The sequence below is a fragment of the Panthera pardus genome, unplaced genomic scaffold, assembly GCF_024362965.1.
Source record: "Panthera pardus isolate Hobbes unplaced genomic scaffold, ASM2436296v1 HiC_scaffold_21, whole genome shotgun sequence".
NCBI classification, from domain to species: domain Eukaryota; kingdom Metazoa; phylum Chordata; class Mammalia; order Carnivora; family Felidae; genus Panthera; species Panthera pardus.
The window spans coordinates 51979945-52007901 of record NW_026526777.1 but is presented as its reverse complement, the minus strand read 5'-3'; the positions used below and the strand labels follow the sequence as shown (position 1 = coordinate 52007901).

At 38.5% G+C, this 27957-nt stretch overlaps 1 protein-coding gene and 1 pseudogene across 2 annotated transcripts; both read right to left on the bottom strand.

The window, feature by feature from the left end:
• Positions 1 to 101: 101 nt before the first annotated feature.
• On the bottom strand, positions 102 to 26047 carry MRPS14 (mitochondrial ribosomal protein S14). Of its 2 annotated transcripts, none has more exons than XM_019425420.2 (3): positions 25937 to 26047; positions 16073 to 16231; positions 102 to 562 (listed from the first exon to the last, which is right to left on the bottom strand). In XM_019425420.2, the coding sequence occupies exons 1-3, from the start codon at positions 25979 to 25981 to the stop codon at positions 380 to 382; spliced, it is 387 nt and encodes a 128-aa protein (XP_019280965.1). In that variant the 5' UTR covers positions 25982 to 26047; the 3' UTR covers positions 102 to 379. The 2 variants fall into 2 exon arrangements, with proteins under 2 accessions (XP_019280965.1, XP_019280975.1); XM_019425430.2 differs by lacking the exon at positions 25937 to 26047 and adding an exon at positions 21235 to 21427.
• On the bottom strand, positions 10505 to 15192 carry LOC128778853 (swi5-dependent recombination DNA repair protein 1 homolog; annotated as a pseudogene).
• Positions 26048 to 27957: the final 1910 nt, after the last annotated feature.

The window sequence follows — 27957 nt, the reverse complement described above, 5'->3', positions numbered from 1 at the left end:
AGATAAAACTGCTTTATGAAATAATGTACTTAAAAAATACAGGAACTTTTAGGATGTTATTAAAAGATTAAATGTGAAGGAAAAGGCAGGTATACAGAGAATATATTCACAATATTTTTTATTACTGTACTCCTTGTACTATGCAGGGAGGCAGTATGTTTAATTTTTAAGTCCAAGAGAGAACTCACAGATGGCCAGAGTTCACTGACAGAATGAAACATCCAAATTTCTTAATTTAAAATTAAGAAGTAATTTAACAGGCAGTATCAGGTAGACTAGACGACTCCTACATTGGACCTCTATAAAACCAGGGTTTTGTCTATTAGAAAAGTCTCTTCTTGCCAGACCTGGTTTCCCTGCTCAGTGGGTCCGGAGCTGATCACCACATTGCCCGCTGGATCCCCGACAGTTGCCCGTGGTCTGCTAAGTGACGGAAGACGATACGACTAAGCCTCCAGCGCCGCTTTACACCACGTGGACGGGACGTCATAACGCACCGATTTCGGATTCTAACAGGACAGCTATCCCGGGGAAGGGCAGCGATTTCTCCATCAGCCACTTCCTAAGGGAAGTCACAACATTATTACACATATCACAGGCATATATTTATTCTATATGCGTAAGTCAATGCTTGGAGTAGGGGAACAAAGGGCTAGATTCACTGATACAGCCAGTTTGTCCGAAGAACCTTGGACACACTAGTGAACCCTAACCTTTGGCTAGAAACAGACCAGAAAAATGACAGAAATGTTTGGCATGCTCCCAATACAATTTTTAAAATTTTATAGAAATTTAACATAGGTACACAAAAATCTACAAATCGGAAGTGTAACAGCTCAGTAACTTTTAACAGAACATCTGAGTAATAAGGAACTAGAGTACAAAAAAACCCATGATGGGTACCCCAGGCCCTGGCTGTGCCTCCTTTCAGACACTGAGCACAGACACTGTCAGCTAACAGCTCACCTGATTACTAACACCACAGATGAGCTTTTCTTACTCAGAATTTTATATAAATCTAACCATATAATGGGCATTCTTTTTTATTCATTTCTCTTTGGCTTCTTCCATTCAATAATAATATGCTTGTGAGATTCATCCATACTGTTTGATTTTCATTGTGTGGCCATACATAATTTCTTTTCATCATAATGGAATTCACTTATCCATTCTATAGTTGATGGACATCTGGGTGGTTTCCAGTTTTGAGCTATCATGAATAGGGCAGCTGTATAAATTTCTCTTTCTCTGAATCTTATTTTTATTTCTATTGAAGTACAGTTGACACACGATGTCAGCTACAGGTGTATAACATGGTGATTCGACAAGTCTACACATTGTGCTGTGCCCACCACATGCGTGGCTACCAATTGTCACCATGCCACACTAAGGCAATGCCACTGACTATATTCCTCATGCTGTACCTTCCATCCCCATGACTTATTCACCCTATAACAGGAAGCCTGTGCCTCCCACTCCCTCTCCTTCCTTGTGCCCATCTCTCCCCTCAGTTTTTCTGTATTTATGGGTCTTGTGTTATTTAGATCCCATGTATAAATGCAAGTATATGTAACATTTTTCTTTCACTTAGCATATAATACTTTCTAAGTTCATCCATGTTGTTGAAAATGACAAGATCTCATTGCTTTTTATGGCTAAGTAATATTTCACTGTGTATATATATGTATACACACACACATCTTTATCCAATTTTCTGTCGATAGGCACTTAGGTTGCTTCTGTATCTTGGCTACTGTAAATAATGCTGCAGTAAACACAGAGGTGCATGTACCTTTCTGAATTAGTGCTTTCGTTTCCCACGGGTAAACACCTAGTAGCGGAATTACTGAATCATATAGTTTTTTGGGTTTTTTTAATTTTTTAATATTTGTTTTTGAGAGAGAGTGCGTGTGAGAGCAGGGGGGCGGCAGGGAAAGAAGGAAAGAGAACCCAAGTAGGCTCTGTGCTGACTGCATAGAGCCCAGTCCTGGGCTCAATCTCACAAAATGTGAGATCATGACCCAAGCTAAAATCAAGAGTCAGACACTTAACTGACTGAGCCACCCAGGCGCCCTGAATGAATCATACAGTATTTCTAATTTGAGCAACCTCCACACTGTCTCCCACAGTGGCTGCACCAAATTTATATTCCCACCAACAATGCCTGAAGATTCCCTTTAACCCACATCCTTGCCAACACTTATCTTTTTAATTCTAACCATTCTGACAAGTGTCAAGTGACATCTCATTGTAGCTTTGACTGGCATTTCCTTATGATGAGTGACGTGGAACATCTTTTCATGTGTCTGTTGGCCATCTGTTTGTCTTCTTCGGAAAAATGCCTATTCATAGGTCCTTTTTTTTTTCTCTCTTTTTAATTGAATTATTTTTTGCTTTTTTGGGGTGTTGAGTTGTAGGAGTTCTTTATATATCTAGGGTACTAACCTATTATCATTTGCAAATATCTTCATTAGGTTGTCTTTTCATTTTGTTGATGTGCAAAAACTTTTATTGTGGTGTAGTCCCAATAATTTACTTATACTTTTGTTTCCCTTGCCTAAGAAGACATATCTAGAAAAATGTTGCTATAGCTGATATCAAAGAAATTACTGCCTATATTTTCTTCCAGGAGTTTTATTTCAGGCCTCACATTTAGGTCTTTAACCCATTTTGAGTTTATTTTTGGGTATGGTTAAGTAAGTGGTCCAGTTTTCCAAAAGCATTTACTGAAGAGACAGTCTTTTCCCCACTGTACATGCTTGCTTCCTTTGTTGTAGATTAACTGAGTTTATTTCCTTTCCAGTGATCTATGTCTACTTCTGTGCCAGTAGAACACTGTTTTGATTATTATTGCTTTGCTGTTTATCTTGAAATCTGGGATTGGGATACCTCCAGCTTTGTTCTTTCTCAACATTACTTTGGCTACTGAGCTCGTAAGTGGTTCCATAAAAATTTTATTATTATTTGTTCTAGTTCTGTGAGAAGTGCTGGTGGTGTTTTGATAGGGATTGCACTGAATCTGTAGATTGCTTTGGGTAGTATGGACATGTAAACAATATTAATCCTTCCAATCCATGAGCATGGAATATGTTTCCATTTGTTTGTATCATCTTTAATTTCTTTCATCAACGTTTTATAGTTTTTAGAGTACAGATCTTTCGACTTCTTGGTTTATTCCTATTTAATGTTTTGGGTGCAACTGTAAATGGGACTGTTTCTTTCTCTCTTTTTTTTTTTTTAACGTTTTTATTCATTTTTGAGAGACAGAGACAGGGTGTGAGCAGGGGAGGGGCAGAGAGAGAGGGAGACACAGAATCTGAAGCAGGCTCCGGCTCTGAGCTGTCAGCATAGAGACCGACGTGGGCTTGGACTCACAAACTACAAGATCATGACCTGAGCCAAAGTGGGCCGCTTAACTGGCTCCCAGGCGCCCTGGGACTGTTTTCTTAATGCCTCTTTCTGCTACTCTGTCATTAGTGTATAGAAATGCAACTAATTTCTGTGCATTAATTTTGTATCCTGAAACTTTACTGAATTCATTTATTACCTCTAATAAGTTTTTTGGTGAAGTCTTTAGGGTTTTCTATATATAATATCTTGTCACCTCCAAATAGTGACAGTTTAACCTCTTCCTTATCAATTTGGATGCTATCTAAACCTAACTTTTGTCTGATTGCTGTGGCTAGGACTCCCGGTACCATGTAGAATAAAAGTGGCAAGAGTAGACATTCTTGTCTTGTTTCGGTTCTTAAAGGAAAAGCCCTCAGTTTTTCACCACTATATACATTCTTGTTTAAGTCATTTGGAAAATATGTGAATGTATTTATTTCTGTTGTCTCCCCATGTTTTTTCCCCAGCTTTACTGAGATGTAATTGACATATAACATTGTGTTAACACATTTAATACATGTATACCTTGCAAAATAATTACTACAATAAGGCCTAATGAACACCTCCATCACCCCAAATAATTACCTTTTTTGGGGGGTGATGAGAACATATAACATTACTCTCTTAGCAAGTTTCAAGCATGTAACGCAGTACTGTTAACTATAATCACCATTTTATATGTTAGATTCTCAGCACTTATTCAGTTTATAAACAGAAGTTTGTACACTTTGCCCAATATCTTCCCATTTCCCCTACCTCCCAGCCACTGGTAACCACCATTATAATCTATTCCTATGAGTTCAACTTATATCACATTATATATGTAAGTGAGATCAAACATTTGTCTTCCTCTGATTTAATGTAATGTTCCCAAGGTACGTTCAAGTTACTACAAAAGGAAAATCCTACTACAATTGGGTGTGTGCACGCGCACCACATTTTCTTTGAATAAATATCTCCTTCATTTGCTGACATGTAGGGTGCTTCCATGACTTGGCAACTGTGAATAATGCTGCAATATATGTGGGGGTGCAGATATCTTCTCGAATTCGTATTTTCATTTTCTTCACTCAGAAGTAGAACTGCTAGGTCATATGGTTCTAATTTTAACTTTTTGAGGAAACTCCAGTTTCAATAATTAGTGCACCCTTTCTCAGACCTTTTGCCGTGCAGAAGCTGCTTACTTCTATGCAGTCCCACTCATTTATTTTTGCTTTTGTTGCTTATGCTTTTGATGTCATATCTAAAAAATCACTGCCAACACCAATGTCAAGGAGCTCTTCCCTTATGTTTTCTTCTAGAAGTTTTACGGTTTCAGGTTTAAGTTTTCACCCATTTCGAGTTAATTATTGGGAGTGGTATAGGACGGAGGTCCAGTGTCATTCTTTTGCACATGAACATCCAGCTTCCCCAACACCATTTGTTAGAGAAACTACTCCTCCCCTACTGAGTTTTGGTTCGCTTGTTGGGAATCAACTGGATGGGGTTCTGGGCTCTTGCTTCGTTTTCACTGCTCTATGTGTTATGGAGTATCATACTATTTTGAGTACTATAGCTTTGTAATGAAGTTTTTTCTTTAAAGATTTTTTTAAAGTAATCTCTATACCAAATGTGGAGCTTGAACGCAGAACCCCAAGATCAAGAGTCACATGCTCTAATGACTGAGCCAGCCAGGCGCTCCTGTAATAGCATTTTAAAAATTAGAAAGTGTGTAGGGGCACCTGGGTGGCTCAGTCCGTGAAGTGTCTAACTTTGCCTCAGGTCATGATCCCCTGGTTCATGAGTTTGAGCCCCACATTGGGCTCTGTGCTGACAGCATGCAGCCTGCTCTGGATCTGTCTCCTCTCTGCCCCTCCCCCAACTCACACATGCACTCTCTTTTGAAAAAAAAAAAAATGAATGTTAAAAAAAAAAGTCAGGAGGTGTGTAGGTCCTTTTACTACAAAAAAAAAAAAAAAAAGAAAGAAAGCATGTGGCCTCCAGTTTCGTACTTCTCTCAGATTTGCTCTGGCTATTCAGGGGTCTTCTGTGATTCCATATGAATTTTAGAATTTTTTTTTTTTTTTTAATTTCTGTGACAAAGGCCATTGGAATTTTTATAGGGATTGCAAAGAGTCTATAGATGGCTTTGTATAGTATGGACATTTTAATATTAATTCTTTTGATCCCTGAACACAGAATTATCTTTTCATTTAGGTCTTCTTCAATTTCCTTCATCAATGTCTTATAGTTTTCAGTGTACAGATCTGTCCCCTCTTTAAATTTATTCCTAAATATTCTATTGATTTTGATGCCATTGTACATCTGCTTATATTATTTCCTATTCAGATTTCTGATTTGAATACCTTTGAAAATTTTTTCTTGCCTGACTGCTCTGGCTATGACTTCTAGTACTATGTTGCATAAAAGAACCAAGAGTGGGCATCTTTTTCCTGTTCTTGATCTTAGAGGAAAAGCTTTCAGCTGTTCCCCACTGAATATGATGTCAGCTATGGGCTTATTATTCTTTTGTTGCATGTTTCTTCTACATGCAGCTCTTTGTTGAGAGCTTTTATCATGAAATAATGTTGAATTCTGCCAAATGATTTTTCTGCATCTGCTGAGACAACCATATGATTTTTTTTTTTTTTTGAGAGAGAGAGAGAGAGACAGACAGAGCGAGAACAAGTTCAAGTAGGGGAGGGCAGAGGGAGAGAGAATCCTAAGCAGGCTCCACACCCAGTGCAGAACCCAACACGGGACTCAATCCCATGACCCTGAGATCATGACCTGAGCCAAAATCAAGAGTCAGATGTTCAGCTGAGACACCCAGGTGCCCCAACCATGAGTTTTATATTTTACTCTATTAAGGTGGTATATCATATTTACTGACTTGCATATGTTGAATCATCTTTGCATGCCAGGGACAAATCCCATTTGGTCATAGCGGATGATATTGTTAATATGTTATTGAATATGATTTGCTAGTATTTTGTTGAGAATTTTTGCATCTATATTCTTCAGGGAAATTGGCCTGTAGTTTCTTTTTCTTATAGTGTCTTTATCTGGCTTTGTAATAGTATTATGCTGATCTGATAACATAAATTTGCAAGTGTTCCCTTGTCTTTAATATTTTGGAAGAGTTTGAGAAGTATATTAATTTATCTTTAAATATTTGATGGAATTCACTCATAAAGCCATTTATGGGCTTTTCTTTGTTGAAAGGTTTTTGATCACTAATTCAATAGCCTTATTCATTATTGGTCAGTTCAGATTTTCTATTTCTCCTCCACTTAGTCTCGTTAGGTTGTATATTTCTAGGAATTTACCCATTTTGTCTAGGTTCTCCAATTTGCTGGCATTTAATGAATGGTTCATATCAGTTTCTTATGATACTTTGTATTCCTGTGATCTCAGATGTAATGTTTCCTTTTTCATTGCGATTTTGAGTTTTTGCTCTTTTTTACTTAGTTTAGCTAAGTATTTGTCAATTTTGTTTATCTTTTCAAAATATCAGCTCTTAGTTTCATTGATCTTTAGTGTTTTTCTGGTCTCTCATTTATTTCTGCTTTGATCTTTATTATTTTTCTTTTTTTTTTTTTTTTTTTAAGTAAGCTCTACACCCAGTGTGGGGGTTGAGCTCACAACCCTGAGATCAAGAGTCACATGTTCTACCAACTGAGCCAACCAGGTACCCCTGTGAGTTCCTTTCTTTTGCTAAGTTGGGCTTAAAGTTTACTCTTCTTTTTCTAGTTCCTTAAGGTATAAAGTTTGGTTATTCCCCATATGATTTATGAATCTTTAAAATCTGAAACCTCTGGGATGCAGAGCAAGTAAGAGGGAATGTGGTCTGAGGCTGGAGAATGAGGATAACAGAGCCCTGACATCTGTGGTAAAGATTCTGGCAGCTGGAGTAAGAAAGATGAAAGATCAGGTGAGATTTCCATTTTTATTTATTTTTAAGTTTTTAAATTTATTTTGAGAGAGTAAGACAGGGAAGAGCAGAGACAGAGAATCCCAAGCAGACTCCGCACAGAGATCGATCTCACAAACCGTGAGATCGTGACCTGAGCCAAGAGCCCAACATGGGGCTCAATCTCACAAACTGTGAGATCATGACCTGAGCCAAGACTGACAGTTGGACACTTAACCGACTGAGCCACCCAGGCACCCTGAGATATCCATTTTTAAGATCAACTGCAATGTAAAGAATGAATCTAGAAGGGCAAAAGTGGTCAAGATGGAGGAAGAAGATTACTGCAAAAGTTTGCATTAAGGATTTCTTAGAAGTTTATTCTTATATATGTGCGTATTAGTGTGACTGTATTCATTTAAACCTGACAAGTATGATTGATCCTGTGCTAGACTGTAAGAAAGCACAGTAATTATTCTAACATATAAAAAGTGCATAAATTAAATAAGAAAATGCATATAAAATCCACTAAATTGTCATAAACTATTAAGCATTAAGAATATTTCCTAGGTACTTTATTCTTTTTGGTGTAATTGTAAGTGGGATTGTTTTCTTAATTTTTTTTCTACTTCATTATTAGTGTATAAAAATGCAATAGATTTCTGTATATTAATTTTTTTATCATGCACCTTTATTAAAATCATTGATCAGTAGTAACAGTTTTTTGGTGGAGTAATTTGGGTTTTCTATATATAGTATCGGGTCATCTGCAAATGGTGACAGTTTTACTTCTTCTTTACCAATTTCGATGGTTTAAGTTCTTGTGTGATTGTTGCAGTTGAATTCCAGTAGTATGTTGAATAAAAGTAGTGAGAGTGGACATCCTGGTCTTGTTCTGGAACTTAGTGGAAAAACTTTCAATTTTTCACCACTGAGTATGATGTTAATTGGGGGTTTTTCATATATGGCCTTTACTAATTTGAGGTATGTTCACTTTGCTGAGAGTTTTATTGTGAATGGCTAGTGTATTATGTCAAATGCATCTACTGAGATGATCATATGGTTTTTATCCTTTCTCTTGTTAGTGTATCTGATTTGATTTGCCAAAAGTGACCCACTCTTGCATCCCTGAAATCAATCTTTGTGAATGATCTTTTAATATATATGCTGAAATTGCTTTGCTAATTTTTTTTTTTTTTAAGGATGTTTTCCACCTGTGTTCATCAGAGATTTTGTAGTGTCTCTGTCTGGTTTGGTACCAGGGTAACTGTGGCCATGTAGAATGAATTGGGAGTTTTCCTTCCTCTTTTATTTACTGGAATAGTTTAAGAATAAACATTAAGTCTATTTTATTTATTTTTTATTTTAGAGAGAGAGAGCGAGCACGAGCAGGGGAGAGGGGCAGAGGGGGAAGAAGAGGGGGGAGAGAGAATCTTAAGCAGGCTCCACACTCAGCACAGAGCCTGATGCTGGGCTTAAATCCCACAACCCTGGGATCGTGACCCATGCCAAAATCAAGAGTTGGATGCTCAACCGACTGAGTCACCCAGGCACCCCTTAACTCTTTTATACATGTTTGGTAGAGGTTATCTGTGAAGACATTTGGTTCTGGAATTTTGTTTGTTGGGAGTTTGATTACCAATTCAATTTCGTTACTAGTAACAGGTCTGTTCAAATGTTCTTTTATTTGTATTTAAAAAAAAATGTTTTTAAGTTTATTTATTTTGAGAGAGACAGGGACAGCACGAACAGGGGAGGGACAGTGAGAGAGGGAGAGAGAGAATCCTAAGCACAGAGCCAGATATAGGGCTCAAACTCACAAAACTGTGAGATTATGACCTGAGCTGAAACCAAGAGCCGGATGCTCAACTGACTGAGCCACCCAGACACCCCTATTTACTTTTTTAAAAATTTATTTATATTGAGAGAGAACACATGCATACATGTGAGCTAGTGGGGTAAGGGAAGAAGAAAAGGAAGAGGGGGAGAGAGAGAGAGAATGAACCCAGGCAGGCTCTGCACTGTCAGCACATAGCCTGGTGCAGGGCTCGAACTCATGAACCATGAAATCATGATCTGAGCCAAAGTCACACACTTAACTGAGCCACCTGGGCACTCCTGTTGAAATTTTCTACATCTTCCTGATTCAGTTTTCGGAAAATGTATGTTTCTAGGAATTCATCCATTTGTTCTAGAGTGCCCAATTTGTTGACATATAATTTTTCAAATGTTCTCTCTAATCCTTTGTATTTCTGTGATGTCAATTACTATTTCCTCTCCTTCATTTTTGATTACATTCCTTATTTTTTCTTGGTAAGTCTGGTTAAATGTCAATTTTATCTTTCCAAAGAATTAGCTCTATCATTGACCTTTTCTACTGTTATTTTCCTGTCTCTATTTCATTTATTTCTTCTGATCTTTATTATTTCCTTCCATCTACTAGCTCTGAGATTTGATCTTTTTCTAGTTTAAGTGTTAGGTTAGGTTGTTTGAGATTTTTCTTATTTCTTGAGGTAGGCCTGTAGGACTTTAAACCTCCCTCTTAGAAATGCTTTTGCCATGTCCTAAAGATTTTGGACTACAGTGTTTTTATTTTCATTTGTCTCCATGTATTTTTTTTTACTTTCTCCTTGATTTCCTCCTGACTCACTTGTTGCTTAGTGTCATGTTGTTTAGCCTCCAGGTGTTTGTGTTTTTTCCAGATTTTTCTCTTGTAACTGATTTCTAGTCTCATACTGTTATGGTCAGAAAACATGTTTGATAGGATTTCAATCCTCTTACATTTACTGAGACTTGCTTTATGAACTTACATGTGATCTGTCCTGGAGAATGTTCCATGTGTACTTGAAAAGAATGTGTATTCTGTTTTCAGATGGAATGTTCTATATATATATCTGTTAGGTCTGTCTAATGTGACAATCAAAGCCTCAGTTTCTTATTGGTTTTCTGTCTGGCTGATCTATCCACTGAAATAAGTGAGGTGTGAAAGCTCCCTACTGTTATTGTTTTACTGTCGATTTCTCCCTTTATATCTATTAATATTTGCTTTATTTACTTAGGTGCTCCTATGTTGGGTACATAAATATTTATAATTGTTATATCCTCTTGTAGGATTGATCCCTTTATCATTATGTAATGCCTTTTTTTTTTTTTTTTGTCTCTTGCTACAGTCTTTGTTTTAAAGTCTTTTTTTTTTTTTTTTTTTTTTAAATTTTGGACATATGAGCAAGTTTAATTACCTGCTATACCATCCAGATGGAAATATGTGATACTTGGAAATAATGTTCATAAACTTAGGAGACATGCAGGCATTTTTAGACCACTAAACCCAAAGGTATTAAAACAGACTTCAAGGAATGTCCAAATTAGTTTTTAAAACATGATCTAAATTTTTTTCACATTTCTTTAAATGTCCAGTTTTCTTTGGAAAATTTATCCACAATCCTAAATTTTCATTTTATTTATTTTTTAAAGTTTATTTATTTTGAGAGAGAGAAAGCACACGGTCATTTCGAGGGGCAGAGAGAGAGTAGAGAGAGAATCCTAAGTAGGCTCCACGCTGTAAGCACGGACCCTGACACGGGGCTTAATCTCCCAAACCGTGAACACAACCTGAGCTGAACTCAAGAGTCAGATACTTAACCAACTGAGCCACCAAGGTGCCCCCTAAATTTTCATTTTAGAGCCTACTTTGTATTTATATAACAGAGTGCCCTAAACTGATGTTCATCGAGATACCTTTCTTTAAGCCCTAATGGTTTCTATCTTCCTTTTAAAATGGGTTAGGTATCTCTTAAATTGTTATTCTCAAAAATATTCTGGAGAAAGAATTATTAAACACTAACAAATTCTTCATTTCTGTTACAGGGTAGCAACTGATCATCTAACCCACAGGGGTCTATCAGCTTTGTAAGGTTGGGTTTCTTGTTCTCCTCAGACGTAGCTGACTGCAACTCATAAAGCCACAGCTGGCTCCAGCTTCTCCACTTCTGTATTAACTGTCACTGAGACACGTCAGTCTTTGATCTGTACATTTTGACCAGTTTTGGCCTCCAGGGAAGGTCTTCTTTCTTCTCAATTGGCTTCACCAATTTTGCTTTTTCTTCACACTTAATCCTTATTTGAGAAGATCCTCATCCACAACAACACTTTGCAGATCACTGCATGACTATCAATTTAGATTCACATGCACTGATGTTGTTTTGTTTTTAAAGATTTTATTTTTTTTAAAGTAATCCCTATACCCAACGTGGGGCTCAAACTCACAAGCCCAAGATCAAGAGTCATACGCTCTACCAACTGAGACAGCCAGGCGCCCCTGAACTGATATTCTTGAAGGTATTTTTCAAATATGCGCGTTCTTCAAATTTATTGTCTATGTATTTAAATTTTTTTTTTTTGAAATTCAAACAGTTTTCTTCTGTTGAAGATGTTGGTTTCTCTGAAGAAGTCTGATAATTTTCTTCATTCTCTACTTTAAGATGTTTTACCAAACTGTAACAGGAATCAAATGAAGATCTAGTTTTCCTTAATCATTCTCTAAGTGTTACACTCATAGGTTGTTTACCTGAACTACTTGTATGTGGAGATGGTGGGCTGGCACAATCCTGTGGAGTGCTGGGGGTGGGCTCTCCATCTTGACAATGAAGTCTTGGTTCACCTCTCCCTCTGCCATCCCCACAGTGCAGAAAATGCACCTAAAGCGCTGCTACCCTGGCTTTTTTTGTTTTGCGCTATTTGCACGGAATGTGTTTCTGCGTCCCATCACCTTCAGTTTGTATACATCTTTAGGTCTTGACGTGAGTCTCTTGTAGGCAGTGTACAGATGGGTCTTTTTTTTTAATCCACTCCGTCATCCTGTATCTTTGGATTGGAGCATTTAGTCCACTCACATTTAAAGTAATTACTGATATATATGCAGTTATTAGCAGTTTGGCGTGTCCTTATTGTTTTTGTAGTTTTTGTCTATTTTTTGTCCTTCTTTTGTTCTTTTCGCTTGGGGTTTGAGGTCTTTCTTTAGTGTTATGCTTGGATTTTTGTCTATTTTTTGTGTATTTACTATAACCTCTTCATTTGTGGTTACCACAGGGTTATATATAACATCTTCAGTGTTTAACAGTCTGTATTATGTTGCTGTATCTTAAATTCAAACATACAGTAAAAGCACTAAATTAACCCCATCCATGTTTTATGTATATGATGTTATATTTTACATCTTATTTTGTTTATCCTTAGACTAATTTTTGTAGATAAAACTGATTTTTACTACTTTAGCATTTTAATTCCCATATTGGCTTCATAAGTGATTAACATACTACTTCTAGTATGATTGCCAATTTAACCAAGGAGGTGAAAAACCTATCCTCTGAAAACTGGAAGATACTGACGATGACACAAACAAATGGAAAGATATCCCATAGTCATGGATTAGAAGAATTAATATTGTTTAAATGTCCATACTACCCAAAGCAATCTATAGATTCAATGCAATCCCTATCAAAATACCAACAGTATTTTTCATAGAACTAAAACAAGTAATACAAAAGTTTGCTTAGAACCACACAAGACCCTGAATAGCCAAAGCAAACCAGAGAAACAACAAGGCTGGAGGTATCACAAACCCAGATTTCAAGATATACTACAAAGCTGTAACAATCAAACAGCATGGTATCGGCACAAAAACAGACACGCTAGGTCAATGGGATAGGACTAGAGAGCCCAGAAATAAATCCACACTCATATGGTTAATTCATCTATAACAAGGAGGTAAGGATGTACACAATGAGGAAAAGACAGTCTTTTCAATAAATGTGATTGGGAAAACTGAAGTGCTACCCACCAAAGAATGAAACTGGACCACATTCTTACACTCCACACAAAAATAAACTTGATATGGATTAAAGACCTAAATGTGAGAAACTGCAACCACGTAACTCCTAGAAAACATAGATAGTAATCTCTTGGACATTGGCTTTAGCAATATTTTTCTAGTTATATCTCTTCAGGCAAGAGAAACAAAAACACAATAAACTTTTGGGACTACACCAAAATAAAAACCTTTTGCACATTAAAGGAAACCATCAACGAAACAAAAAGGCAGCCTACTGAATGAGAGAAGACATCTCCAAATACATCTGATAAGGGGTTAATATCCAGAAACATATAAAGAACCTATACAGCTCAATACCAGAAAAGCAAATAATTCAGTTAAAAAATAGGCAGAAGGCTTGAATAGACATTTTTTCAAAGAAGACATAGATGGCCAACAGACAAATAAAAAGATGCTCAACATCACTAACCATCGAAATCAAAACCACAATGAGACATTACCTTACAACTTTCAGAATGGGTAGAATTAAATAGTGGCATGGATATAGAGAAAAGGGAAATCTCCTGCAGTGGGAATGTAAATTGGTGCAGACACCGTGGGAAACAGTATGAAGTCTCCTCAAAAAATAAAAAATAGAAAACAGTACAACCTAGTAATCCACTACTGGGTATCTGTCCAAAGAAACAAAAACACTAATTTGAAACAATATATGTACCCCTACGATTATAGCATTATTTACAATAGTCAAGATATGTAAGCAACCCAAGTGTCCAATGATAGATGAATGGATAGAGAAGATGTGTATGTATACACAATGGGATATTACTCAGCCTTAAAAAGCAATGAGATCCTGCCATTCGTAACAATACAGATAGACTTACAGGTCATTATACTAAGTGAAATAAGTAAAACAGAAAGACAAATGCCATAGGATTTCACTTATATGCGAAATCTAAAAAACAAAACAACTGAACAAACTACTAAAATAGAAATTCACCCACAAAAATGAAAACCGGTGATTGTCAGAGGGCAGATATGTGGGTATATGGGCAAAAGGGGTGAAGGAAAATAGAAAGTGCAGGCTTCCAGTTATGGAATGAGTAAGTCACAGGGAGGAAAGGTACAGCATAAGGAATATAGTCAATGTATCATAAATAGCGTTATATGGTGGCAGATGGTAACTACACTAGTGGTGAGGATAGCAATGCATAGAGTTGTCAAATCACTAGGTTGTACACCTGAAACTAACAGAACAGTGTGCATGAGCTATACTTCAATTAAAGAACAAAAAAAGGAAAGTACAGCATGGGGAATACAGTCAATAATATTGCAATAATGTTGCATGGTGATTACACATATGGCTGATCATTATGTACAGAATTTTTGAATCAATGTGTTAGTTACCTGAAACTAATAACATTAAATGTTACTTTAATGTTATTTAAATGTTATTTTAAAATTAAAGGTATATACTTCCAGTTATAAAATAAGTACGTCACAGAGATAGGGAATAGTCAAAATATTGTGTAACATTGTATGGTGACAATGACTACACTTATCGTTATCATTGTACACAGAGTAATATACAGAATTAGCAAATCAAATATATATGTTGCACAGCTGAAAAAAAATTATTTCCTAATCTCCAAGAGCTTGTGCATGTGTTGCCATTATGAAATATTTAGTGAATTCTATACACTGACAATTAAGTCAATGAATGGTAGATAGTATGTGCTATAAAGTGGACTGGAGGGGAGACCAGGCTGGAAGTCAAGTTTCGTGGAGGCTGTCCTAGAAGAGCTATGAATTATGTATGTATGTACGTACCTATTATGTATATACACTTCTATACCTCTCCTTGTTCCCAAAAAAGATTTAAGTCAATTTACAAATGAGGAAATTGGGGCACAGGGACAATGAGACAATAGTGTGCACTGTGAAAAGCCTGTAAGTCTGTTAGAGACAGACCTCTGGGACAGAAGTTTGATCTGTATGCTACTTGGTAGGCAACACAGAGCCAGGATCAGTTCCTACAACTCACGGAGTCCTTGAATAGCTATTGCTGGTTCTCATACCAGAGCCATTCCTTAGGGGGGAACGGGGGATCTTCATAAATAACATCCTCCACAACATCTTAAGTTTTTCTCAGAGGCCTCCTCTTACGACTCCCTAAATGTAAGCAAGTAGCTTAATGCCGTATGGTAAAAGCCATAACCGAATGGTTCAGGACACTCAGTTTTCTGCTGATCTGGCTAATCTGGACAAGATTAAAAAGAATTAATGGTAATGAGTGGCCTGTATATTATTCAGCCAGCTTCTATAAGTATTTTTTTATTTTCCTCTGAGCTTTTGATAGTCTGAGTAGCCTTGAGTTTGAGTTCAGGTTCTCAACAAGACTCATGAATGCAGGTATGCTGTGTCACCAGCTAGGTGCAGGACCCATATGCTTCAGGAGGCCAAACAGGGTTGGCATCCTCTTATTCAAGCTAAGGAGTATGAGAAGAAAGTAAACCAGATGGAAAACCACCTCAGCACACAGAGGTGGGCGAAGGAGTTCAGAGAGGCAGGCACCCATTGCCCTGGGTGAGGAACAGCTTAGGCCACATATGAGGCACATGGCCTCAATCAGCACAGCCTCGCAATGCCTGGAGAGTGTTGAAAGAGTGGCAAGAAGTGGGGGAGAGTCCTTAGGTCAAAATAACTGTCCAATTTCTGTGTGATTACCATTCACCAGTACTTTCTAAAGATCATCTAATAAACAGTTAAAAGGCTAGTTAGGAATGAAAAGTTCTCTTTAATCTGAAATTCACCAGAATAACTTCAAGGGTATTAATTTAGGTTGACCGGGAGAATTTGATCATATCCTCCAGAAATTATATTGTTACTAAGTTACAACAGTATCAACGGTGCTTTTTGAGAATGATCTTGTGGCACATTGGGACGCATCTTAATTAGCTCACCTGAAGATCTTTTGGCAAAATGGTATTCTTCCTGAGGGAATTGATTCGAAGCCTCTCATCTGCATACTCGTAGGCAATTTTTCGTCTCTTCACATCACGCAGCATTTTCCAGTCTACATAATAACCTCGAACTTGACCTGAAGCTGAGGAAGGAACCATCTAAAATACAAGGAACAAGGTGAAGGACAGTGAGACCCAGGCTCTGCCAGTGTCTCCCATTCTGTGATCCCTTTTACTATTTATGACCTAATAGCTTTATTCTAATAATTTTGGATCATTTTAATAACTTAAGTAGACTTAATTCAAAATAAATAACTTTTACAAATGTACATTAAGCCAAAATGGTGGTAATTAATAATGCCAATAAGGTGTATTGGCAAGTGAAACATTTTCTTAGATTTTTATTATAATTGTTTGACCTTTACTTAGGCTAACAGTGGTTCAAAAACCAAAAAAATGTAAAAAGAAAAAACAGGGTGGACTCTCTCCTACCTCATCCCTTACCTGACCAATGATGACCCCTCCACTTCCAAAGGTATCTTTCCAGAGATCTTTACCTATACAAATACATATACCGCCGCCCCCCCCCCCCGCCCCCATGTTTCATGCCCTTACTCTTTTTTCTCATTTAACAATGTATCTTGGAGATCTTTCATATCCATAAGTTAAAAAGCTTCTCCTTTTCTTTAGGTTGTATATTCCACTGCATGGATGTGACATGCATGTGTCGAGAGTCAGACGCTCAACCCACTGAGCGACCCAGGCACCTCTAATTTTTGTTCTTTTATCTTGTCAAAGGAGTCCCTAAAACTAGCCATTCTACTAATTAGGCAATTGAGAGCTCTTTATAATTTTTTTCCCCAAATGTAGCCAATTTAAAGGCTTCATTGTCTGGCCATTAACAAGTCAGGTCTTATTAATTTTAATATCGACTCCTATCAGTAAGCCTTTTTATGGCTTAACCAAAGATACTCTCACACGCACACTCTCTCTAAACTTTAAAAAAAAGAACAAAAATTAGGCTTAAGACAAATAAATGTCCACATCCAATGAAAATACCCCCCCCCCCTTTTTTTAAGTTTATTTTGGAGCTTTCTGAGCAGGGGAAGAGCAGAGAGAGAGAGAGGAAGAGGGGGGTCGGGGAGGGGGAGGATCCCAAGCAAGCTCTGCACTATCAGCACAGAACCTGATTCAGGGCTCAAACCCACGAAACTGTGAGATCATGACCTGAGCCGAAACCAAGAGTCAGATGCTTAACCAACTGAGCCACCTGGGCATCCCAAAATTTCCCCTTCTTAAAATCCAGCCCTGTTTTAACTTCCTCTTCCCTACAAGATTCAGGGAGAGTACTCCAGCCTAATCTCTAGGTTCAAAGTATATCAACTATTCTTGTAAACACCGAAAGCAGAAAGTGATTTTAGCGGAAGCCTGAGAAACAAACCGTAGGGCCTGGTTTACTATGATCAATCCCAGCCAGCCTCAGGCATTTTCATGCACGACCTTTGCAGGTGTATCCTAGACACTGCCCACCAGAGAATTCCTGTCCGTGGAACAGCAGCACACGTTTTAAAGTATAAAGCTAATACTTTATACTAACAGAAGGATTATAGATGCCAAGGTTGAACCGTATAACCAGAAAGAAGGCTTCTGTTAAAATGCTTTATTTTATACAGACTTTACAAAGACAACCATCTTTTCATTCTCATTTTCATTAAAAATCTCCCTGATATAAATAAGTAAATCTGTTTAAAAACGTGAGCCAGTTCCTTGATATTCAGGCCGTAACCCAGTTCTCTGGAGAAAAACGGTCTTTGTCTTACAAATCTCTCCAAAACCAGAAAGTCAAAACCCACCTATCTTTAACAATCCTAAAACCTCGCCTATTCTCAAAATGTGCATATTATAAAAGACCAGGATATTGAAACAAAATTGTCCTGTCCTTAAGAAAAAAGGTAAATTTTAAATTGCAATTATCCTGAAGCTCTCATAAAAATTTTTTTTTACATTCTTTCTCTGTCCCTTGAAATGATTAAATCTTATCACATCTCTGAAATGGAAGCGCAGCCCACAATCACCTGAGACTAAAGGAAAAAAAAAAAGTGGGAAAAAGGCCCTTCTATTTTTTTGTTTTTTTAAGTAGGCTTCACAAGCTCTACTGACTGAGCCAGCCAGGCGCCCCTTTTAAAATACAAACTGCTGAAAGAGTTCTCAAGCCCAAACTCCAGCACCTTTGATAACACACAGATATGCTCCAAATCTCCACCTTGAAGAAAACTTGGATACTTTTTCTGTAAATTTTCTACCCACCCTCTTCTCTAGGACCTAAGAGCCATTCTTTAAAATGCAAAACTTTAGGGGGAAGTTTTCATCCCCCTCCCCCCAAACAAATAAATACATACAAGGAGGTATTTGGAAATATCAGTAAAAACAAAAGCTATAAATTTTTGTTTATATCTCATCTATGTATTTGTGTCCATATATGTTGTAAATATGAGATATTTTCTCTAACTCCAAATGATACTGCTAAAGGAGCAGTAAAGGAGCTCTATTTAGTTGGTTTGAAGGCAAATGCTTGGAAAATTTGGGCATTCTAAAACTCTCAGAAAGCTAGAATTTAACCCAAATGTTTTTCAAGTTCATGTGATCTGAAAACAGATGTGATATGAAAACTAGTTTAGGGGTGTCTGGGTGGCTCAGTCAGTTAAGCATCTGACTTCCGCTCAGGTCACGATCTCATGATTCTTGAGTTCAAGCCCTGCATCAGACTCTTGAGTTCAAGCCCCACATCTGTGCTGACAGCTCAGAGCCTGGACCCTGCTTCAGATTCTGTGTCTCCCTCTCTCTTTGCTCCTCCTCAAAAATAAACAAACATTAAAAAAAAGTTTAAAAACAGGCAAATCTTTGGAGTTATCACCATTAAATATAAAACTTTTATTCTACCTATCGCTTACAACATCGGCCACCAAAATATAATAGCTTAGGGATAATGGCAGACTTTGTCTAATGTTTAATCAAGTTTTGGTAGGTAATTTAAACATAATTGCTTAACAAATAAAAAGTTTTAGGTAACCTTTTAAAATAGTGTCCAAATCTTTTTAGTAACTTGAAACCTTAAAGTTTTGCTAAGTTAAATGATGAGTTAAGATAAATTCATTAAATATCTAGATCCTTTCCAAATAGGACAAAATACTAAAACATTAATTACCAAACACAGGTTTATCTTTTGATTACAGAGAAACTAAAAGATATTTAGGTGTGTTAATGCTACATTAAAATATTTAGGGGCACCTGGGTGGCTCAGTCGGTTAAGTGTCCGACGTCAGCTCAGGTCATGATCTCCGGCTCATTTGTGAGTTTGAGCCCCGCATCAGACCCTGTGCTGTCAGCACAGAGCCTGCTTCAGATCCTCTGTCGCCTCTCTCTCTACCCCTCCCCGCCCACTCTCCCTCTCTCAAATATTTTTAAAAATTTCAAAAAGACATACATGTTTCTAGAAATTATAAAATGTATTCATAAATTTGCAAATTTAAGGAATGCTGGTTACCAGACCATTCACAATTGCTTACTTCTTTTCACTAGAAATTAGTTTCTAAGTTAGAAATTCAAATTAATATATGTAATTAAAACTACTAAAAATAAGGGAAACATCTCCATATGCCAAGGAAGTAGGATATGTTTTCACTAAAAAAAAGTAGGAGAATTAGAGATGAATTTTTGTTAAGGGGAAAACAAATTAAAAACACATGATAAAACAGAAATGTAGGGGGAAAAAGTTATAGGTCTGTTGAAAAGAAGTCTTTGAAAAGGAATATTAATGTGTGATCAAGCTGGTTAAGATTAAAATGAAATTATTTTATAAAATGAGTTTTAAGGGACACCTGGGTGGCTCAGTCTGTTAAGTGACTCTTGATTTTGGCTCAGGTCATGATCTCAGGGTTCCTGAGTTCGAGCCCCACCTAGGGCTGGGATCAGTGGGGCTCTGCTCAGGATTCTCTCTCCCCGTCTCTGACCCTCCCCCGCTCAAGTGCCCGTGTACACCCTCTCTCTCAAATAAATAAACTTTAAAAATAAACAAATGAAGTCTTTGACCTGGAATATTCTGAAAGATTTGTTAATTAATATATAAATGGGGGGGAGGAGCTGGGAGAAAATATGTAAAAATAAGTAAAATATGGGAAGCATTGTCAAATAAGTTATACTACGTCTTTACGTTGTATTTGTAAGAGTGTGGCACATGTAGATAAAGTGGCGTTTTGGAAACATTCTTAGAGAAAAACAGTTCTTGAGCCCCACTGGAAAAGACCTTACCTAGTACTCCTGACCACTGATGCTACAGCAAAACTAAAACATATTAAGTGTTGGGTACACAACACACAGCTTAAAAAAAAAAAAAAAAAAAAAAGCTCCACCTGACCCTTGGTCCATACAGATGCTGCAGACCTCTAAATCAAATTGACAAGAAAGAGAAGTGGCTGGTATTGAGGTAGACTGCTTCAGTCCAAGATGACAGATCGACTTCATACTAAAAATCCATAATCCATTCTCCTTTTCCTTTACTCTGGCACTGGCCTGGAAAGATTAATGTCCCCAGCTGTATCTCCCAGGCTGTTGCTAAGAGGGCACAACCTCTTTAACTTCAGGCTTAGCTAAAATCTAACTGGGCTCTTAACTTTTCACAAGCAAAATAAGACATCTCATCAGTCGATTCCCCTGAATTTACACTGCTGAGTTAAAAAAGGGCCTATTCATGAATCAGAATTCATTCCTTTTGACAGGTCCCTATTTCTCTGGTTAGAGATATACATAAATGAGGCTGTGACCAAGAACTGCTCCTTAATTCTTAGAATCATTGCAAAATCTGTTGCTAAAGCAATAGCAGCCCAATAAAGATCCTTAGATTGAGTCAAAGCTGTCCTTAATAGTAAAATAGCTCTTGATTATCTTTTATCTGAGCAAGATGTCTGTGCTTATGGCCACCACCTGCTATGCTTAGATTAACACTTCTGGGGAAGCTGAAACTCAATTACATAAGATCACAGAACAAGTCACTTGGCTTAAAAAGGTAGCTCTTTGCATGGGGTCTTTCTTTGAATTAGTTAATTTTGACTGGTTTGGGTCTTGGGAACCATAGCTCTATAGTACACTCCATATATTGAAATTACCTTGCTTCTAGTAATCATAATAACTTCTGTGGTGCGTTGTATTCTCTTAAAAGCTTTAAATGCATGTTCACAGCTGTTAACCACCAAGCAAATGATTTCCCTAAGACCTGAAACATCTGGGGGCGCCTGGCTGGCTCAGTTGGTGGAGTGTGCGACTCTTGACCTTGGGGTGGTGAGTTTCAGCCCATGTTGGGTATAGAGATTACCTTAAAAAAATTTTTTAAAGGACTTGAAACATCTAAGGAACAAAGAAAATGACATTTAAAAAATTGTGAACCTGAAGCCATGACTTGTGAATATCCCAGAGATTAAGCCATAACCATATGGACAGGCCACACAAGGGAATAACAAAAACTGCGAGAACTTGAGGTTGGTAACTGAGAGTGGCGTTAATGCCTTTAATTTTGATCACATTTCTGTTAAGCTGAGAATCAGATCAAAAGGGGGTAACTGTAAAATAGAAAACCACAGACCCAAAATGGCATCACTTAGCCCTAGTCTCTAATCTAATTGTTTCAACCTCCCCCAGAAAAGCAGTCTTAACTAGTCAGTCAAGAATTTTCTGACGGGTGCCAATGAGTGCCACATGGGCCCTCCATCCCCACCCCAAAGGAAGATGACATTATCTGCACAAGGCCCAGTGCTCTTTCCCCCTAAGGGAAGGTGATCTTACCTTTTCTTTTGCCGATAACTTTCTTGCCCCACCATCCTTCCTATAAAAATCTTCATTTTGTACAAGTCCTAAGAGCTTCCCTCTACTTGTTAGATGGGATGGTGCCTGATTCAAGATTACTTAATAAAGTCAATTAGACCTTCAAATTTACTCACCTACAGTTTGCTTAACATAGTGCAGGCATAGATTGTACAAGCCACTACAAACTCAAGACTGTCCCAAACCAGAGTAAATGCTATATGTTAATTAAATTTCAGCTACAGAAAGTAATGATGGCTTCCAATAAAAGCTGTTTATAGAAGAAATATATGTACAGAATAATAAAGAATATAAAAGTGAGACTACTGGAAAGCAAACATTTTTTCAATCTATTAATAAAAGATAAACTGAATGCCTTCAGTGCTGAAATTCTCATGGAGAAAGACAACAATTCTCCAATCACCTTTGGAAATAAACACAAATGGAATTTCAATATTGATTTGACATAACTGAGTCAAACGAATACCATGGTCACTGGGGCTGGGCTGGAAACAAGTGTCCTGGAAAAGGGACCTTCAGTAAGGCTTTGAAGAGACAGAATTTTTATACAGCTGGGGCGTGGGGGGAAGGGAGAAAAGGTGAAGTTTGTCCAAACCAAAATAGAAAATGAGTAAGATATATTCATACGACAAGCGGAGATCATTTTGGCTGAAAGAAACAATTTATGTTGAGGGGCATCACAAAGTTTGCTTTTACCTACGAAACTGAAAGTTAAGGAGACTTAGAACTCAAAATTAAACATTCTCCTTCAATTCTTTTCCAAACTATTTCTAATCAACTTCCTCTCTACCATCTCCTAACAGGTTTCTATTTATTTTAAAACCTCTCATTTTTTAAAAAAATTTTTTAATGTTTATTTTTGAGATAATGCAAGAGACAGAGGGGAAGACAGAGGGAGACACAGAATCTGAAGGGGGCTCCAGGCTCTGAGCTGTCAGCACAGAGCCCGACGTGGGGCTTGAACTCACGAACCCTGAGATCATGACCTGAGCCGAAGTCAGACACTTAACCCAGCCACTCAGATGCCCCTAAAACATCTCTCATTTTAAAACATGTCTCGTTTCTCATTGTATAATTTTTTTGACTAGAAATACACTCTTAAAACATTTATTGGTTGGTTACATTATTTCTTCTGTGAATGTTTTATGTCCTTTGCCTACATTTCTATTATATTGTCAATATTTTCTTATTGGTTTCTAACAATGCTGTATATATGAAGACTGCAATCTATTCTGTTCTATACACTTTCCTGTCCCCTTCTCACCCCTTGTCACGTCCCAAAATGCCTCCACTGGGCCCTCTTCAATTCATGCTGTATGGTCATCAATATCTTCTAAATCCTCAACTTCTCTTATTACCATCTTCAGATTTTTGCTCTAGCTGAATCTTGAATCCCTCCTGATAGCCTCCCCTATAGTTTTTTTTTTTTTTTTTTTTTTTCCTCTCCCACGACTGGGTGTAGAGGTGTGCGGGAAGTGTACTGCTCGCTCTTCAGGGCAGCTCCCAAACCTTCCTTCTTGAAAGGAAGCTGTGACTTTAATGCTTTTGGGTTATACCTCCCACCACCCCTCACTCCTGCACTCAACTACCACTTTCATTTTTAAATGAATCTAGATCCTGGCTCACTGTTACTCTCTCCAATAGTATTATTTTTAAAGTAGGCTCCAATGCGGGGCTTGAATTCATGACCCTGAGATCATGACCTGAGCTGAAATCAAGAATAAAATGCTCAGGGGCACCTGCGTGGCTCAGTCGGTTGAGCATCCAGCTTCCACTCCGGTCATGATCTCCCAGATGGTGAGTTCGAGCCCTGCATCAGGCTCTCTCTCCCGTCAGCACAGAGCCGACTTCGGATCCTCTGTCCCACCGCCCCCCCCCCCCCCCCACTCCTCCCCTGCTCCTCTTTCTCTTAAAAATAAATAAACATTAAAAAAAAAAAAAATCAGATGCTCTCTGATATTCTTGTCCTAATTCCTGGTGAGCCAATATACATGAAATTATCCCCTGATCTCTGTTCCTCGAACCCCTCTCCTCCAGTGACTTTTGTACTAACTTCCTTGCCCTGAGTCTTTTATCACCATTAAGTGCAAGCCTTCTATCATCTCAGTTTTGTGTATCTCATTCTCTATTGCTTATTTCTAGCTTGTTCCTTCAAACACCCCGATAACAATTCCTGTGAGGTTTTTAATTCATTGATCCTCTACCTTTTCTTTTTATTAAAAAAATTTTTTTAACATTTATTTATTTTTGAGACAGAGAAAGACAGCATGAACGGGGGAGGGCCAGAGAGGGAGACACAGAATCTGACACGGGGCTGGAACTCACAGAGTGCGAGATCATGACCTGAGCGGAAGTCAGACGCTTAACCGACTGAGCCACCCAGGCGCCCCGAGCCTACCACCTTTTCACTGTCAGGTCTTGATTTCCTTTCTTTTCTTACCCAGCCTGAATTCCATAGCGTGTAAATACAATGTTGTCTTTCATACCTCCTCAACTCTCTGGCCCCTCTCTAACATCACTATACTTGCTCCCAATTCTTGTTACTAGTTTTCCTGTCTACTCCTATTTCACGCCATTTCTTCTTTCCTTAAATCCCTAACACCTGCTCCCACATCCTCACATGCCACTGATGACTTCTCTTTAATTATAGAATTAGAAGCAATCAGAAATTTCCATAAATATCTGTTACATCTACCCACTTAGCAGACTCTGTAATCATATGCTGTATATTCCCTCCTGTTATTAAAGATCCATTCTAAGATAGTAGCCGCTAACCACATATTCTACCGAACTTGAATTTCTACTACTTGAAATGCAGTAACTAGTGCAACTGGAGAACGTTAATTCCTAATTTAATTCATTAAAAATTTAACCTGAAGCAGCTGTAAATATCAAACAACTTTATTGATCTGGTAGGGCTACATGTTCCATGTTAATAGTGGAAAATTTGGCATCCAAACAGATGTGCCGGAAGTAAAATTCAAACTGGATTTTGAAGATCTGGTATTAAAAAAGAATGCAAATATCTCATAAGTCATTTTCATAGATTACATATTGAAGTAATATTCTGGATATGGTGGCTTCAAATATTTTATTAAAATTTTCATGTTTCTTTTTGCCTTGTTAACATAGCTACTAGAATGTTTTAAGTTACACATGTAGTTGGCATTATATTTCTATTGGACAATGCTACCGCAGGTGATGAACTGTCCATGTTCCTTAGACCAAATAATGGAACAGGGACCCATCACCTTCTACCTACACAAGGGCACAGCTCCAGCAATTCTTCCCTCTCTTAATTTTTCCCAGGCTACAGGATCTTCCGCTTTAACACAAAAACCTGCAGTTAACTTCTGTCACGTGAAAAAACAGACACAAAACACTCTTAACCCACCTGTCCTTCCAGTTACTGACCCATTTTTCGGCTCCCCTTTGCGGCAAAACATCTGCAAAGGTTCGTCGATACTCGTGGTCTCCCAATTCCTTTCCTCATTCTCTCTTGAACGCTTTGGCCCCCACCACGCCATTAAAACTGCTATGATGGAGGCCCCAACCTCCACACTGCTAAAACCAACAGCCAATTATCTCCCCCTTTTAATTGGTCTGGCAACTCTGAGCAGAGGGCTGACCACTCTGCTCCCAGAAATTCTGTCACCTGCCTCTGGGCCACGACACTCTCCAAGCTTTCCCTCTCCCTCGCTGAACGCCCAAGTCTTTGCTCGACTCTCCTTGCGTAACGTTGGGAATCCCTCGGGCCTCAATCCACGGACTCCTACTCTTCTCCACCTGCACTAACTTCTTACAAATCGGCGGCAACCTGCAGCTTTCAATGCCTGTCAGTTATAGGCTTACGAACACCAAATCTGCAGTTCGGACCTCCCCTGAGACGGGTCCACACTGGGCACTGCAGTTGGTAGAGTAGTAGGGGACCCGTGGGTTTGGGGATTCAGTGGGAAGGAGGAGGCATGGGGCTAAGGGCGCAGGCCTGACCTGCCGGACCGTCCGCAGCAGAGAACCCAGCATGGAAGCCGCCATGTTATCCGCCGCAAACGCCGAGACGCCGCAATTTTATTGACTACCGAATACGGCGCGGACGCGAGGGGCGGGCCCGGGGCGGGGCGCGTGTCTTTAGGCTACCTCTGGAGGGTTTATTGGCTTCGCGTTCTCGCGGTATTTCAAGGAACGTGGGGCAGATTAGAAACCCGGGAGGGAGCGCAGATTTGATGCTGATGGTGTAGTTCTGCGCTACGGGCTCGTGGCAGCCTTTCTTTCAACTTTATATACTGTTGAGCTACCTTCGTTCCTACCCACCTACTTTCCTTCCGCTCCCCACACCCTCCAGCACATCGTCGTCAGTTTCTCTTCTGAATCTTTCCCTGTCTCGCTCAATCTGCTTCTCCTCCTCCTATATCCTCCATCCAGTTTAGGGTGCTATTTGCCATAAACCTGGAATTATTGCCAACTCCTTCTCTGTCGTCCTTCCTGTAGATTTTGCAAATCTTTTCCGTCCACTATAATGGCGATAATTATATTAATGATGGCAATGATAAAAATTGTTTCCATTTACACGTCTAGGATCTTTATATATATTAAAACACTTGGGGTTTTTAGAGGGGAGGGAGGAGAATTGCCCTTTAGAAACTGCTGTTTTCTGGGGTGCCTGGCTGGCTCAGTTGGAAGAGCAAGCGACTCTTGATCTGGGGGTTATGAGTTGGAGCCCCACATTTGGTGTAGAGATTACTTAAAATTAAAAGTTTTCAGTCTATATTACAGGTCATCTTTATAGCAGATGTCCTTGGTCTGGAGTGAGCAATCTGAGGGGCCCCTTTCCCTTGTTTGGATGTAAGGAGAGTACCACCTACCCACGATTCTGCTAGAAGAGTATCAGGGAGTGTATATCAGCATGGCAAAGACCTGTGTCTTCGATGCGCTGATGGGTTAAGGGAGGATGCCCATATGCTATTTACATCTGGGAAGGAAGCTGAATGCAGACTCCTTTCTTTAAAGGTTCGAGTTTATTGGAACATCTCTAATGGACTGGGGAGGAACTGACTGAGGTCAGCTGGCAACAGAGAACAACATGGGCTGCTGTCAAGGTAGAATCAGAAAATTCCAGGACCAGTGGCAAGTAGGCATCTATTCCTAATGTTAGCCCATGCGATGCCTTTCTCTCCCCACAACTGAGGGTCATCTGTAATCAGTTCATGAAATGCGTGAGCCAGCTTTGTGTACTGTGGCCTTTTGCTTCCTTTCTGTAAAAATAGTTCTAATAGCATTTTTATTTATTTATTTATTTATTTATTTATTTATTTATTTATTTATTTTTTGGAGAGAGAGCAAGGGAGGGGCATCAGGAGAGAGAAAATCCTAAGCAAGCCCCATATCCAGCTTGGAGCCTGTTGTGGGGCTCAATCTCACAAGCCGTGAGACGATACCTGAGCCAAAATCAAGATGCTCAACTGACTGAGCCACCCAGGCGCCCCTTAAAGCATCTTTTTTAAAAAAATTTATTTTATTTATTTTATTATTTTTTTTTATTTTAGAGAGAATGCGTGCAAGCAGGGTAGAGGTGCAGAGGGAGAGAGAGAGAATCTCAAGCAGCTCCACTCTCAGCGTGGAGCCTGATTCAGGGCTCAATCCCATGACCTTGGGGTCATAACCTGAGCTGTAATCAAGAGTCAGATGGTCAACTGACTGTGCCACCCAGGCACCCGTGAAAGCATCTTGAAACAGCATCAGTAACTTTTTAAAAAGTTGTGGTAAAATACATATAATATAAAACTTCACATCTTAATTATTTTTAAGTGTACAGTTCAGTGATATTAAGTACATTCACATTGTTGTACAACCACCTCCACCATCCATCTCCAGAACTTTTTAATCCTCCCAAACTGAAGCTGTACCCAGTAAACAATAACACTCGATTTCCCCCACCCCCATCCCCTGGCAACCACTATTCTGCTTTCTGCCTATTCAATGGACCTCATATAAGTGGAAGCATGCAGTTGTCC

Coding starts and splice junctions, on each gene's coding strand:
- MRPS14 (XM_019425420.2), bottom strand. CDS start 25,981: ATGGCGGCTTCCATGCTGGGTTCTCTGCTGCGGACGGTCCGGCAG. Junction 16,232..25,936: donor TGCTGCGGACGGTCCGGCAG/GTCAGGCCTGCG, acceptor CTTGTATTTTAG/ATGGTTCCTTCCTCAGCTTC. Junction 563..16,072: donor TTTTGCCAAAAGATCTTCAG/GTGAGCTAATTA, acceptor GACTTCCCTTAG/GAAGTGGCTGATGGAGAAAT.